General features: G+C 47.7%; 2 protein-coding genes across 2 annotated transcripts; one reads left to right on the forward strand and one right to left on the reverse strand.

Annotated features, from left to right (window-relative positions):
- Positions 1-573: 573 nt before the first annotated feature.
- Positions 574-8729, forward strand: igfbp2a (insulin-like growth factor binding protein 2a). Its single transcript, XM_034550530.1, has 4 exons — positions 574-974; positions 6768-6952; positions 7947-8087; positions 8340-8729. The coding sequence occupies exons 1-4, from the start codon at positions 584-586 to the stop codon at positions 8496-8498; spliced, it is 876 nt and encodes a 291-aa protein (XP_034406421.1). The 5' UTR covers positions 574-583; the 3' UTR covers positions 8499-8729.
- A 1822-nt stretch (positions 8730-10551) lies between these two features.
- Positions 10552-15598, reverse strand: igfbp5a (insulin-like growth factor binding protein 5a). Its single transcript, XM_034550480.1, has 4 exons — positions 14889-15598; positions 11215-11426; positions 10978-11097; positions 10552-10856 (listed from the first exon to the last, which is right to left on the reverse strand). Exons 1-4 carry the CDS (start codon positions 15337-15339, stop codon positions 10719-10721), a joined length of 921 nt encoding a protein of 306 aa, XP_034406371.1. The 5' UTR covers positions 15340-15598; the 3' UTR covers positions 10552-10718.

Raw genomic sequence — 15598 nt, forward strand, 5'->3', positions numbered from 1 at the left:
TTACTGGAGCACCAGCTCAAGTTTCACATGGACTCCTATTTCTATATATTCTGTTCAGCGAAGCCGATTTTATTTATAATTGACTGGAGGAAGTTCTTTTCCCCTTGGCCACAACGAGGTCAGGGGCGGCTAGAGAAGATGAGGACGACACGCTTTCATTTAATATATATATGCAGTAATATATTTGGTCAAAATGAAGACTTTTAAATGTGTCAGGAGTTATTGTAGCTGCAGAAAATGAAACTTTTAACAGCTGATGACTGCATGGGTCAAACTGGAGGCTAAATGTGGTCCAATCAGACTGCTGTATTCTCAGAACATCAAATGCATTTAATAACAGCCAATTCAACTTTTAGGACCTTTATTCTCATTCTGGAAAAGGGACCTCCAGCAGAGCTAAAATATGACACATGAACTAAATCCTCCACGATTATTAACAGCCACATGTGGCCCCAAGAGCAAACCTGGGAATTTGTAGGACCCAGCAGACCTCCCAGCCCCCGGCTTCACCTGTTCGCATGCACATTTCTTCCCCTTTTCTTCCCCCTCCCCTCTTGGGATTGCCTTCTATCGCCTCTTGATAATGACAGAAAAGCTCCTGCCTCTAACAATGCTGTCTTACGCGTGCAGCGTGCTGCTCCTCTCCGCGTCCCTCGCCGGTGCCTCCCTGGCCGAGATGGTGTTCCGCTGCCCCGGCTGCACCGCGGAGCGCCAGGCGCTGTGCCCGAGGCTCACCGAGGCTTGCTCGGAGATAGTGCGCGAGCCGGGCTGCGGGTGCTGCCCCGTGTGCGCCCGGCAAGAGGGCGAGATGTGCGGCGTGTACAGCCCGAGGTGCACCACCGGTCTGCGGTGCTACCCGACGCCCGACTCGGAGCTTCCTCTGGAGCAACTGGTGCAGGGCCAGGGGCAATGCCGGCGCAAAGTGGACACCGAGACGGCCACTTTCAGCCAGGAGCACCGGGAGCAGACCAGCGGTCAGTCCGTTTACTGGAGAAAAAAAAATAAAATGCTTTTTCTTCTATTAATTTTTAATGACACTGTCTAGACTGCAGCCTCAGGAATAAATAGTGTAGACATTTGTTGTTGTTGTTGCATTGTCATGAAGGCTGAGCCCAAATCTGTGTCACCCTTTTTGCACAAGTGGATCAGATATGTTTGCTTTATATCATGCATTCTATTCATAGTGTCTGCAGGGCATCCTATACACATTAAATGGGTCACTATGCGCCCTTTTAGAGCCCCTTTATGCTCTTGATGCCATCAGGACTTGAAATAATCTGAAAGTTTGTGCTATCAGCATGTATGATGTTGCATGAGTGTGTGTTGCTCTTAATGTGCATTTGAGGTGTGCTATTTCTGATCCCCTTCCGCAGTAATGACCTATTTTCTGCCTGTTGCACGAGGTATTCTCACACTGGTGTTAAAGTCTGTGTTTCATTGACTTGTTTATAGTGTTGTGAGTGTGCAGGAGAGAGAGAGAGAGACAAAAGGAACAGTCACTCTGCCCAAGTGAACCTCAGCTATGCTCCAAACAGCTGGAAGCTCCAGTCTTTCCCAGTATCCTCCACCCCACCACCAACAAAGAAAGACTGCCTTTTAAAACACTGTGACAGAGAACAAGGTGGTGGCCTGCAGGATTTCCCCGAAGTTACTCGGTGGGATCTTTGCAGCAAACTTCATAGCATTGATGTTGACATTTCCACAGGGGGAGTGGAGAGAAAGGAACAGAGAGACAGAGACAGCCGGAGGAATGCAGCATTGATTAGAAAAGTGGACTTTAGGCTTTGACCAGAAATAGCTATAAAGCGGTGTTGACAGCGACTGCATTAACTGGGTCGTGTAGCTGGAAAACAAGCGTGGATGTATGCGCAGCCCGGATCACAATAAAGCTACGCGAGGCCCCGGAGCCAGCGAGGCTCATGTGGCTCGTGTTTGTTTAAACTCCTCATTAATTGGCTGATTTTGAAGCTGCAAACACAAACACACACACACACACACACACACACAGTCGACGAGTGGTGCAGACGAGCCAGCCGCGGTGTGATTTCTACTCATTTCCAAAAAAATCCGTGCTTTGTCAGAGTTTACCTCCAGACTGACACGTGTTTGTTTTGGCAGCGAACTCCGGAGAGAAACTACCAGAGACAGCAAAGAAAAGAAAAGAAAGGGGGCATTTGGGGATTTAATATCCACGAATGACTTTTAATTCCACAATTATGCAACCTCACGCAGAGTTACACAAGTGCAGAACAAGAGGAGAACGCACACGGACGTCACGCAACGTGTTCGCCGTCACTGACGTTTCTTCCTCGGGTTCGGCCTCACAGCTCTGACATGTAGATGTGTCCAAAATGGAGGCGAAAGCTGAGAAAGGCCCGAATGGAGGACGGAGGAGAGATTTATATCAAGGTCAAAAGATGAGAGAAACACTTCTTTTTTTTTTAGCAACAGGAAGCAGCAGACTTTCTCCTTCTTGGTTTCCTCCGTTTCAGCATCGATAAAATAAGTCGCCCATCCACAAATGTCACATCATAAACGTCCTGTCGGCGTTACGGACGCCTACTATCGGCGCCCTGCTTTCCGTTTGGCCGAGTTTTGAGACGACGCAGACTTGATTTCCTGTCGTGAATTCTTCTCCGGTACAGAAAGAGGAAGTGATGAAATAAAGCTGGCGGCCTGTCGGGAGATTGAGAGCAAAAACGTCTGGCATCTCCTCTGTTCCAGGAATTAATCTGTAAACGATAGGAGAACGAGGCTGATTACAATACAATAATGAAATAATGAAGTGGTTGTGTTTCGATGAGCAGTGACTCCGGAGCCAATTTTAAAACCCCGGGCAGAGAATCAAAGGGTGAAATATTCCAGCTGCTCCGTTTTGGATGTTTATAAGCCTCAACATCCTGTTGTTCTTGCTTATTGTATTCCGATTATATGCCTTGGACACAAATAACACATCCCAAAAAAAACCTGTGACACCGAAACCGGATTATGTAACGTAAATTACGCGACGGCATTTTAATGCATTTTATGGCCTCATCCGTCGCAACGTGCAATAACGGATCCTTGTAAACTCTGCACGACAAACAACCAAAGAGCTCAAAGGTCGGAGGTCAATATTCTTCTTCTGTTTTGAGAATAAGGACGGGGAGAGAAGGGAATTGGGAGAATTTATGGAAGATACTAATTATGTGCTCTGTTCTTTGCATTCAACCCAAAGTATTTATTCAATGGATTCAATATTGCAGTTTCAGTAGCTGCAAAAAAGTAATGAAAAAACAATTAGCAATGAACTCATTTAGTTTTTTTTGTGATTACAACATGGCAGCCCTGCAGAAAGTAAGAAAGTGATATTTTGCTTCATAAATTCCAGAGTAATGACCCCCCCCCCCCCCCCCCCCAGAGGGCCGTAATGTCTTGTTTAGCTCAGCAGGAAGTTTATCAGGGCTTCGGCCCCCCGAGTCCAAGTCGACGATGAAGTTTGCTCCATCAAAAACATGGAAATATGAAATTGCAACAAAAAAAACAAATCCTGTGCGCCCTGATTAGCTCCCTTTGGACCTTCAGCATCTCTGGTTCGTGTGTGTGTGTGTGTGTGTGTGTGTGTGTGTGTGTGTGTGTGTGTGTGTGTGTGTTGCAGCTGCAATGAGGATGTGAGACAACAGATTCAAAACTAAATATATTTGTAAGTCAGGTTTTATTCTGTGCAAGAAGTGTCTCAAATGATGTGCATATCTTTTGAATAGATAATCCAGATGTGTTCGAGCACGTCGACATCTTTAGATAGTTTTGCACACGTCGTTCATGCAGCTTCAAATAATATAACCGCGTATATATTTACATTTAAATTTCAAACCCCAACGCAAATATTGCACGTTTCATAGATTTGGAGCTGAATCGCCTCCCACGGCGTTCTGTTTATGCGCAGCATCACTTGATATTCTGTTCCCATGGAAACCTGGGCCCAAATGACGGTTCCTTTAATCAGCCTGGATGGGCCTTTGGTTGTTTTGACTGGGATCGTACCACATGTGACCTCGACTGGGAACCAGTTGATTAACGGAGTCCAAACAGAGCCCGTCGCTGGCGGCTTGAATGTCACGTGAATTATAAAGAAGGGATACGGTTAATTGGTTATTCCTTTCTTTTAAAATAAGCCGTCTAAGCGTCGTTGCATCACCGTAAAAAGAAAAGAAAATCCCACTTCACTGCGTTAGCTTCGAGCGCTACGGATGCTAGCAGAAGTTTGGATTGGGATGACCCAAAGAAAGTCACGAGGGTCCGCGATGGATAAACGAAGATGTCGCTCGAGCTCTTTGATGATTCTCTGTGTTTGTTGTTCGTCAGCTGCTCACTTTAAGGTCTGAATGGAAACTGGGTTTAATTTACTTTGTACCCTCGCGGCATTTCAAAGTGCTACTCGGTGAAGTCATCACGTTGCGTTGCACATCCTGACCGACCCAATGTTCTTCCATTTCCAAGAAAAAGGAGGGAGTGGAATTTCTGATGCCTGATCCTATTGTTCTCGAAGCTTTTGCCTTCATCCTCTTCTGGTATAAAAAAAAAAATTACAATTGTTCTGCTCTGACTTTCGCTGACGTGGTCTCGACCCCGGAGGATCCCCCCCCACCCCCCCTCTTATCTCTCCCACAGTCAATGGCTCCGAGCTCGACGTGTTCCAGCTCGCCTCAGTTCGTGGCCTAGTTTAGGCCCCCACCCCCCCACCCAGAGTTCACCCGGCGGTGCAGGTGGAGAGCGGGGGATGCCTGGCCTCGGATGCGTCCGTGCGTGCCAGAGCCCGTCCAAAGCTCTCTTTAGATGCTGGGCCAGAAAGCCTTGAAGGTAAACACACCTGCACTTTGCTGAGTTTGTGTTTTGAGGACCGCGGTTCCCCTTCGCCCCGTTCCTGTCGTCCACTATGCAAGCGGCACACGACCCACCACACGCCTCAGGGCGGCCTTAACGGCACGTATCAGAAGAGTCTGTTTTTGGACTGATTTCTACATTCCAACATTTAAAAAGGGACAGGTCCGTTTTTGGCAACTGTCTTTTTGCAGGTAGAACGGCCGGTTATCTCTCGGATGTCTATGGAGTCACGCAGCAGCTCAACTTCACACTTTATATGTAATAAAAGTATGAAATGACATACTTCTTTTCAATACAATAACTAAAACACAAGGTAACAAGATATTAGAGTACGGCAATTCAGGGTTTATTCATGATGAGGAACTCCGTGTATGTTTCATTTCCTGATATATTTCACATTTTCTAAATGATATGAAACTACACGACCACGTTGGCGTCCACGAAGCAGAAAACCAGCGCACATCCCTTCAAACTGCACGGCGAGGCAAAAAGAAAGAATCTGGACAATCGGACGTGACACTTCTGGCCTACGTGCCATCTGGGAATTCGACATGGATCAGATACCGAAAGAAAGCCTCCGGAGCCATTGTGTGAGGATTAACTCAAGCAGTAGACTGGACAGTAGGCCTGCTGCTCTGTTGATACTGCTGATCCCAAGCCCACCGCTGTGGAGCGGCAGAGGCCTCAGCGCCCCCTGAAAGTGGGGTCCTGACCCTGTGTGTGTGTGTGTGTGTGTGTCTGAGATGCGTATAAACCCGTGTGTTCATGTCTATGTGTCTCTACCGTGTGTCCGAGTGAACATCTGAGAAGATTATGTAACGCGGCAAAAACAACAACAAAGGGGAGGAACCCAGCCTTCGAAGAAAAGCCCGGGGGAGAGCACGGCGGAGCGTCACGAGAGGGGGAACCGAAGTCCAACAACACACCAGAGCCGTGCACCTTGTTATTGCTTTTTCTCTCTCTCTCTCTCTCCTCCTTTGTGCTTATTTCCCTTCTTTCCCCTTCAGGCAGTCGAGTGAAATTCCTGCGCTCGAATGAAAAATCCGGGAAAACAAACACTCCTCTGGGGCTATATCTGAAAATACATTTTCTGCGATGTGATCGCGGCTGGAATCGGCTGCTTTGGGAGTGACGCTCCTTATCCCCCCCCCCCCCCCGTCAGCCCTCCACCGCCGAAGTGGGCTCTGTTGTCAGAAACAACACGTTCCGTCGAACCTGATGGCCCCTCACATTGTTTGCTCCCATCTGTTTGAAGAGAGGGTTGATGTTTAACAAGACGGTCAATCTGAGACCGGAGGAGTCACCGGACGGGGGGGGGGGGAGGTCAGGACATGTGTCTGCTGGTTATTTGTCCATCGGGGGTTATTTCCATGGACACAACTGGCCTTCTTTGTTGTATGTGTGCGTGAATGTCATCCGTGCAGTGGCTTTTAAACTAAGAAATCATTCATTTTCCAATATAATATCCTTTTAATGCGTTCATAGATTCAGCCGTTCGTTGAGAGGTTTTCACAGACCCCAGATTTTCCGTTTTCCCCCCCATGCAGTCATTTTTTTTTATGATTCAGATGACCAGATAGTCCAGTTGGATTGAAACCCCCCATCGTTTAGACCAGGCTCGACGAGGATCAGGTCTCTGGACCTGGGAAGACCTCAAATCTCGGTTTTTGAACTCTTAAAACTTTAAGATGAGTGAAAGCGTCAGCGGTGACAGTGAGGAACAAAAGGTCAGCTTTCATATCCAGGAGGGTGCAGGTGAGCTAGACCGGCTGCAGGGATCAGAGAAGGAAACAGACACTGTTAAGACGATGTTTAAAGTGGGGTCCGTGTCCTCTAAATGAGATTTGGGATTCCTCGGCTCCTGAGGTCTCGATTGACGGGTGTGTGATGTCGCGTCTCCGCAGGCGAGGCCGTGGAGCCGCCGCCCGAACAGGGCGTGAGCGAGGAGGCGCCGGCCGTCCGGAAGCCCAGCAAAGAGGCCGCCTGGCTGGGCCCCAAGGAGAGCGCCGTACGCCAGCACAGGCAGGAGATGAAGACCAAGATGAAGACCAACAAGGTGGAGGAGGTGAAACCCGCGCGGCCCAAACAGGTGAGGGGGGGGGGGGGGGGGGGGGGGAGCTTTTGGATATAAGCAACCGAGCAGAAAGTACTTACATAATGATGACAGTGAGCTTCTACTAGATGACTGCAGGGAAGAACGCGGCGGTGGGTGGGTGGGTGGGTGGGTGGGTGGGGGTAGGGGGGGGGGGGGGGGGGGGTAGGGTGCAGTGTTTTCCAGGAGAGACTCCTCACACGGCCCGGGGGGGGGGGGGGGGTCAGCGTCGCTGGAAAGAGTTTCATTCGAGGATCATTCAAAGTGCTTCAATTAGTGATGAAATAATAACACCTCGTGATCATAATTGCATGTCACGTTGCCCCCCCCCCCTCCCTCCACAAGGCAGATATTAAATACACCTGACCCGCTCTGTAATCCGGTGGCTGGGACTTTCTAAACCGGGGGCACCGTGATATTTTCCATCCGCCATAACATTTAAAAATCAGACGAAGGGTTATTATATAAGCTCAGCTAGAAACTTCTAAACTGTCTCAACAAGACGTTTTTTTGGGCCGTGTTGGAATTTGTGAGGTAAATCTGAGGTCAGTTGTTGTTCATTACTGTGGCAAGAAAACATGATTCATTTGCTCATTACAGAAAGCCCCCTTTTAAGCTTTATTATGTGTGTGTGCGCCTTTTTATGTGGTGATTTTTTAAAGTTTTTTTTATGTAGCGTGTCAAAAATAAAATAAAAAATGTGCCGATGCGCCGCAAACACATCTCGGTGTTGATGAATGCATTACTGCTGTGCGCGTGGATTTAAGTGAACCTTTTTTTTAAATGTTTTTAATGTTTAAAAAAAAAAAGAAGAAAAGTTATATATATATATATATATATATATATTTTAAAAAATCTGATTTCTTATTTTTTTCCGACGAAAACAACAAATAGGAACAACTCATCTCCGCGCACGGAGGTTTAAATGTAATTTTTAAATATTTTTTGGTGTGACCTCACATGACCTTTGTTGTTTTTTTATTTTTTAAAGACTCAGTGTCAGCAGGAGCTCGACCAGATCCTGGAGAGGATATCCAAGATGCCCTTCAGAGATAACCGAGGTCCCCTGGAAGACCTGTACGCCATGCACATCCCCAACTGTGACAAGAGGGGGCAGTATAATCTCAAACAGGTGACTACAGGCATTGTGGGAAATGGGTGGTAAGCAGAGAGGGTGTAGAAACCTGATATTATGCAGGTGTTGAGTGGAGAGAAATGTGGGTAGTAATACTAGTAACCTGTGCCTTAATAAAGCATCTTATTTCGCATATATTTATTTAAATCCTGTATATATATGTATATAGAAAAGAAGGTTTTACACATAGTTTTGCACAACGCATTCGTGCATATTTAGCGAAATAAACGCAGCATGTTGTGGTTTCAGTGCAAGATGTCGCTGCACGGTCAGAGGGGCGAGTGCTGGTGCGTGGACCCTCACACGGGCCGACCCATCCCCTCAGCCCCCACCGTGAGGGGAGACCCCAACTGCAGCCAGTACCTCCGAGACCTGGAGCTGGAGCTCCCCGACATGGACCAGATATAAAAGTGGCGTTAAAAAAACCCTGTAAAGTACTAAAAGAACATCCGAGTAATCTATATTATTATCTCTCTCTGTGTACGTGTCTCTAGATCACTTGATTGACATTTGAATCCACCTAAAAAGGATTAAACCGTAGAGCCGGCAGATTATTTTGTAGAAGTTAAGATAAGTCGGTGAAACTTTTTGCTTTACTAATTGTGACTTTTGCTCAGATTTTTTTTCGTGTTTTCTGTATCGTGAAACCAAAAAAAGCCGTCGACATATTTCGTCTCTCGGCGTGTCGATAACGCTATTAAAAGTTGGGAATAAATTCAACGTGTTTTTTGTCATTTGAAGACGCACTCGGGGCTATTTTGGAAAAGTAAATAAAATACTTGGAAAGTCGTCAATAAGTGTTTCAAACGCAGGAAATAATCTCACGATGGAGATTTTAGATTAAAAAAAAAGAAAAAAGAATTCAACTTGTTTCTTTCCACTTTTATTAAGTCAGTTAGGACTCAAACTATACATGAATGATGAATGCTAACGTCAACGTGCTAACGTGTTCACGCTTATCGTTTGATTTATCGAGGGGGGACACAAATATGATGACAGTGCATTTTAGTACATAAACCTCATACTGGTGGAGGGATCAGTGAAGTGAGAAGGGTGAGCATGAGTGTATAACATGTCATGGGTTAAAGTTAAATAAAAGGACCTTACCGTACTTATTTATGATGACTGTGTTGAATCTCAATGACAGCAGATGGAAAAACAACCGGAGTGTCGAGGTCAGAGAGATAGCAGCCAAAAAAAAAATAAACTGACTCGACAAGAGTTCAAACAAAAGTGCAGTTATGCTATTTTTTGGGGGGAGGTTCTTCATCTTTTTGCCAGTACATGAACTTTATTTAAATAGTGATTTTTCATTACAAAAAAAAAAAAAAGGGAAACGAGTACATAAATTACACGCTTGATGAATATTTCACCGTAATATTCACATTAATCTTGCAGAAAGGACATAATAATAAAAATAAATCGAGAGAGAGAGAACTGGCTGTTCTCATTAGGAATGTCTTGAAATTAGGAGAGCCGTTAAATGAACTTTTTTCACCTCAACAACAAACAAACAAACAAAGGATTTGGAGCAAAGATCTTTGTCAACAACCACACAGGAAGAAAAAACAACAACACAACAATCAGTCAACGACACGGCCGAGTCAACACACACATGCAACTGACCATTCAAAGTGGCGTGGAGCAGAAAGGCACTTCGAATTTACATAGGGACTCGGCGACCGCGCTCTTCGCAGGGCCCCGGTGCACCCTGGGAGCAAGCCGCCTGCCTAGGGGGGGGAAGGGGGGGGGGGGGGGGGGACAGATTTGCCTGCGAGGTGGCGGTGAAAACGCTCCGGGGTGGAATGGCGGGCGACAGCAGGTGGCCTTTTTGCATAACATTTGTGTGCCTGGAGAAAAGGAGGCCGGCTGGCCCGGTGAGCATTTAAACCAGAGCTCGTTGTAGTTGACAACCATAAGAGGGCACACACACACACACACACACACACACACACACACACACAAACAAACTAATGCGAGAGTGGCATCGATCTACTCATCTTTCGTTATGAATATACGTTTCTTAAAAAAAAACTCCAATTAGGGATTTTCTGACTCGACGGCGAATAAAACAACGATGAATCCGGCAGAACTTTGTTTCCCCTCTTTTCCTGTACTCTTAAAAGTCGTCTTTAAGAGTCAGAAGTCATCGTTTGATATATGAACACAACGCCGCTCACGTCCGTACGCCACTCACGTGATTAACGATGAATAAAACGTCATAAAACGGAAAGAAATAAGAAAGAAGTGTTAATTTGCAGCCACATGGAAAATATGTCTTGTCTCAGAACTAAATGTAGCAACACAATCAATAAACAACATGTTAACAATATCATACAAATATATATATATATATATATATATATATATATATATATATATATATATAATCCTCTATTATCTATGGATATAAAGAGGTGAGATGTCAGCTAACCTCAGACGAAGACCTACATGTGAGAGCTTTCCAGTTCAGCTTCCCCTTTAAAGACAACAACAATAACAACACAGTCCATCACACCTGACCATATAGAGAGGAACCTGTGCTACGTTTTCCTGATTGGCGAGTCATTAAGTGTGCTAGCTTGATTGGCAGGTTTTAAGGAGGTGCCCCCCCCCCCCCGTTCACTCTCATTCGTTGCTGTTGCTGCTGCTGTCCAGTTCTTTGCACTGCAGGTCCCCTCCGGCGTAGTTGATGCCGGGGATCTTCACTCCGAACCGGTCGACGCACCAGCAGATGCCCCTCCTCCGACCGCGGGACGGCTTGCACTGCAAGTCAAGAGGTTAACCGGGGGAAATATGAGTGTTTTTTTTTTTTATTATTATTTTTTCCGTTACCGAGCAGATGCCACGCGAACCCCAAAAAAACAAAACACCCTCCTTTGTGTACCTGTTTGCGTTTGAAGAAGCCCTTCTTGTCGCAGTTGGGGATGTACAGAGAGAGAGCCAAGACCCTGGAAGTGTCCTTCATGCTCTGAATGAGATTATCCAGCCTTCTCCCGCAGGGGCCCTGAACACAACACACACACACACACACACACACAGAGGACTTTAGTCATTTGTTCATGTGAACAAGCCCCCCCCCCCCCCCCCCACGAGCTGAGTTGGTAATCTCGACTTCACTTACGAACTCGGGCTCCAGTTTGTCCAGGCTGAGCGGGGAGAAGTTCGGGTTGCTGGCGGGTCCCAGCCGGGCCAGCTGCTTCTTGCGGTCCTTGGCCTGCTTCATGGCGTGGGCCTTCCGGCTGCCGATGTGGTCCCTCGCGTACAAGGGCGCCTTGGTCTGGGGCTGCATGGACTCCGGGACGGGGAGCACGGCGTCGTCGTGAGATTCTCCGTCTTGACAGGAAGGCAAACAGCGTCATCGTTAAGGATTCAGCTAAACAACCTGCGCGCACCCCTGAAGTCATGAAAGTGTTAAATGCATTTTCCTTCCTTCGCGAATCATTCGCAAAGCTGATGGTGTGAATATTTTTGTTTTGCTCTAATCGGCAAATTTTTGAGTTTTCGGTCTTTTTCTGGCGCGTCGAGGGACGTCGCACAGCTCGCGTGCTCACCCAGGAATGCGTACTGTGTCACGTGCACGGTCCGTGCGCGCACACGCGCTTCTACATACGTGGTGGAAGAAATGACAACAATGTTTAAATTACATTAAAATATATTTATGTGGAGAATCCGTTAGCTTGACCTCATGAATGAATGGAGTAATGTTAGTTAGCATTTTTAACGCTGCTTTTGAGCGACTGGGTCCAAATCAAAAGCTCGGTGATGGCTCCCACTTGGAAACGCACCTCTTTTGAGTAGAAGCTAAACTTCTGAGAGCATTAGACAGCAGACTCCCATTCGGTAATCTCACAATACGAATAATCTCACTGCAGCGGCTAAATGCTTATTTAGCCGTGGCTACCGGCCAGTTGCAGATTGGAAGCGTTGACATACAGAACAGCACAGCCTACATTTATGGCAAGACAGGTTGCCAGTTTAGGGTATATGTAGACCAGGGGTTTTTAAAACTTTTATAGCATGTGACCTAAATGAGATATTTAGTCTCACCCTGGCACCCGGACCCATGAAAACATGCTATTACACTTCTCATGTGGCAAGCCACCAGAAACAGCCGCAGCCCATTTTGGGTCCCAACCCCCCCAACGGGAGGACCTGGTGAACATGCTTTTCACCCCGTGCAAAAAAAAGGCCTGCAGTGTCGAGGCTTGTGGCTTTTTCTTTCCCCCCCCCCCCCCCACCCAAAAAAAAATCAAACTTCATGCGGATGTTTCACTTCGTTTAGAGCTTTTCGACGTGCATTAGCCTCGTACGCGTTAAGCCAGCAGCTGGCCCGTTCCCACCGCCGTGTCACGCACACCCGTTTCCCGTTTCATTTTTTTTTATTGGGGGGGGGGGAGATTTCAAATTCTGCTCGTAAACCCCTCTCTCTCTCTCTCTCTCTCTCTCTCTTCACCGGGGCGTGACGGCTAAGCTACGCTGAGCTAACTGGGCGGGAGGGAAACAAGGTCATCACCACGTTGCAAAAAGCCCCCTAAGACACCCCCCCCGCCCCCCGGTGATGATGAGATGATGTCATCCGCCAGTCTTCCAGTTTCTTGCTGACACCGTATTTTTTCTCTCTCTCTTGCTCCAGAGAAAGCTGAGGCAGATCAGCAGCGAGCGTGAACCCAATCAAGTCCTCACTTGCTAATCCTCCAGTTTGTCTAATCTGACCTGCGCTGACTGATCTAATCTTTCGTTTCTTCTTTCTCCCTCTCCCTTTTTCTTTGTGTTTGACTTGTGAGACATGGAGGGGGGGGGGGGAGCCGTATCCCTGCAAGTTGCTCTCGACTTTTTTCTTCCTCGCTCCATCTGGAAAAAAAAACTAACATGAAAAAAAGATGTGTTGCAGAAAGGAAGAACTTGAGTTTTACGCTTCGTGCACTTTGCAAACACGACGTGCACGTATATGTGTGTGTGTGTACGCACGCACATCAGTCGATCTTTTGTGTATTTATCGGTGTGCATATATGCATTTGGGGTTTTGTTTAATTTAAGTGTTGAGAAAGCGCCCAGCAGGAGACGTGGAGTTTAATGGAGGAGCTGGCTGACGGGCAGACAGATGGGGGGATCAGTAACCCACGCTCAGCCTGCATTCTGCTGAATCACTGCACAGCCTGGGCCTGCCTGCAGCGCCCGAGATGTAGGGGGGGGGGGGGACTCACAACGAGGGGTGGGAGGGAGCAGAGGATAGTGTGGGAAATGGTGGAGAGAAAAAAAGGGGAAGGGGAGATGAAAAGAAGATTGGATTCTTTTTGATAGTTTTGATGCTCTGATGCAGCAGAAAGATCCCACAGAAAATGTAACGATAAAACCAACACACACGTACTGAAATAAGGTACATTTGAATGACATTTTTTTTATATGACAGTATTTTAGTGTTTTCCTTTCACTCTATTTTTTATTTCCTGCCTTTTTTTTTTGTTACTGGACTTCCTTTCCGAGCAAGAAAAACTGCGGTTCCCTTGGCTTAGGTTTTACACAGCCAGTGAGGTTATTTATGTTTCCAGAGTAGCTTTGCTCCTTAACCAAAAGCTCCAATCTGCAGCAAAGTAATGCTGAACACAGACCGGGTGAAACTGGGGATGGGGGGTGGTGGTGGAAGGGGGGTGGAAAGAAGAATAGGGTGTAAAAGATGAAGAGGGACAGTAGCCAGGCAGGGAAAGAGGAGAAGAGGCAGTGTGGTGGGAGAGAATAGAGAGACGGAGACAAAAAGGTGGGTTAGGTGTGGGAAAAAGAAGAAAAAGAAACAGGTGGTGGATGTAGAAAAAAAGTAGAGGAGTGGGAACTGACAAAAGAAAGACAAAAAGAAACGGAGTCAGGGGGAAGAGGGCAACACAATCTGATTTCACACCTTGAGGAGGGTGCAACATTTCCCACAAAGCGCAGACACAGCAACTGTCCCAGAAGTACCATTTAAAGCAGCCAACAAGGAGTCTCGCGGAGCACCACCTGTAATCTTCTCCCTTGTTTTATGTCGGCCCGGGGGGGGGGGGGTCGGGGGGGGATGGGTGGCCCCCGAGGATGACGGGCCACTCACACGAAACCCACTGATTTACAGGCTGGCGGGGCCCCACAAGGTCTATTTCAAACCCGAGATGACAGATTGATCGACGCTCGGCACCGATTGTTGACAGAGTTCACGGGGTCGAGGCGCATGGGGGGTGGGTGGGGGGGGGGGGGGCTTTTTGAGTCGCGTGCCTTGGTAATGACAGGTGTCGGCCCGTCTTAAATAGGGCTGTGAGTTGACTCCCGTCAGCCTCGCTGGCTCCCAGCCTAAACCCACGTTTCACCCTCTTTTCTTTTGTATCCCCCAACTGTAGAAAACATAAAGCATGTTTTACGACTGGGGGATGGAGGTCTCCCCCCCCCCCCCATCTTTTTTCAATTCACCACGGCATTACTGGCTCAAGTCCGTGTGTCACTTGAGGGCTTCATTAACATCCCTGCATTAAAAAGAGAGGAGCAACATCTCTATCCAGCTGTAGCTCTTTGCACCAGAGCCATATAGAGCAGCGGGTTATGACACTTTCTGCAATGCAAAACGCAATATTTACACCAGCAGATGACTCAAAGTGGACCTATAGAGCACATTTAGTGCTGCCGTTGACTTTAAAGCCCTATAGTGGAACATGAGGGGAGGAGAGAAGGTTTACAGTGACTATAATGATTAAGACGTCTATTGTTCCAGTTAATATATGTTCCATTGGTGACCTGCTTCCTCACCGCCTCTGTGATCTGAATCAGTCTCCTCACCTTTTGATGGATTCAGCAGTTTATACAGCTTCTCGTTCCTGCACACGCCGCGGCCGTGCAGGAGCGCGTGCAGCGGCTTCTCCTCGCCGTTCTTGGGCAGGCAGCGGAGGCCGCGCGTGCACGGCCCGGTGTACACGCCGCACGACTGCCCCTCCTCGAGGGCGCACGTCAGGCAGCAGCCGCAGCCGGGCTCCTTCACCAGCTGACAGCCCAGCGGCACCGGCGGGCACATGGACTGGGCCTTCTGGTCGCACGGCTGGCACGGCACGTAGGACGAGCCGCAGCCGGTGATGCTGAGCAACAGGACCACCAGGAAGGAGACGCGGAGCAGCATGGCGCGCGCTCTGCAGGCAACGAGTATCAACGATGTGCTGAATCCTTCCTTGGCAAAAAAAAAGATTGGAGTGTGAGTGTGTGAGTGTGTGAGTGGGGGGGGGGGGGGGGGTTGCATCCACAGGTGCCTCGCGCGCTCAAGTCCCCCCAAAAAAACGTCGGCGCAATCCGATGCTCGGAAATCCACACAGACAGTTAAAGTTCTGCGGCTCCTCACGTTAATTGTTGTGTGTGTGAAAAAAGAACCCCAAAAAAAAAAAGAAATACAAAATATCCAAACGCCACGGATCTCCGCGATGCCCCCGGTGCCGTTTACGCGCGAGCTGACCGTCTCCAAATGCGCCGCTGTCACTTTCCTCTGGAGGTTATTTAACCCG

The sequence above is a fragment of the Cyclopterus lumpus genome, chromosome 2 (assembly GCF_009769545.1).
Source record: "Cyclopterus lumpus isolate fCycLum1 chromosome 2, fCycLum1.pri, whole genome shotgun sequence".
Taxonomy (NCBI): domain Eukaryota; kingdom Metazoa; phylum Chordata; class Actinopteri; order Perciformes; family Cyclopteridae; genus Cyclopterus; species Cyclopterus lumpus.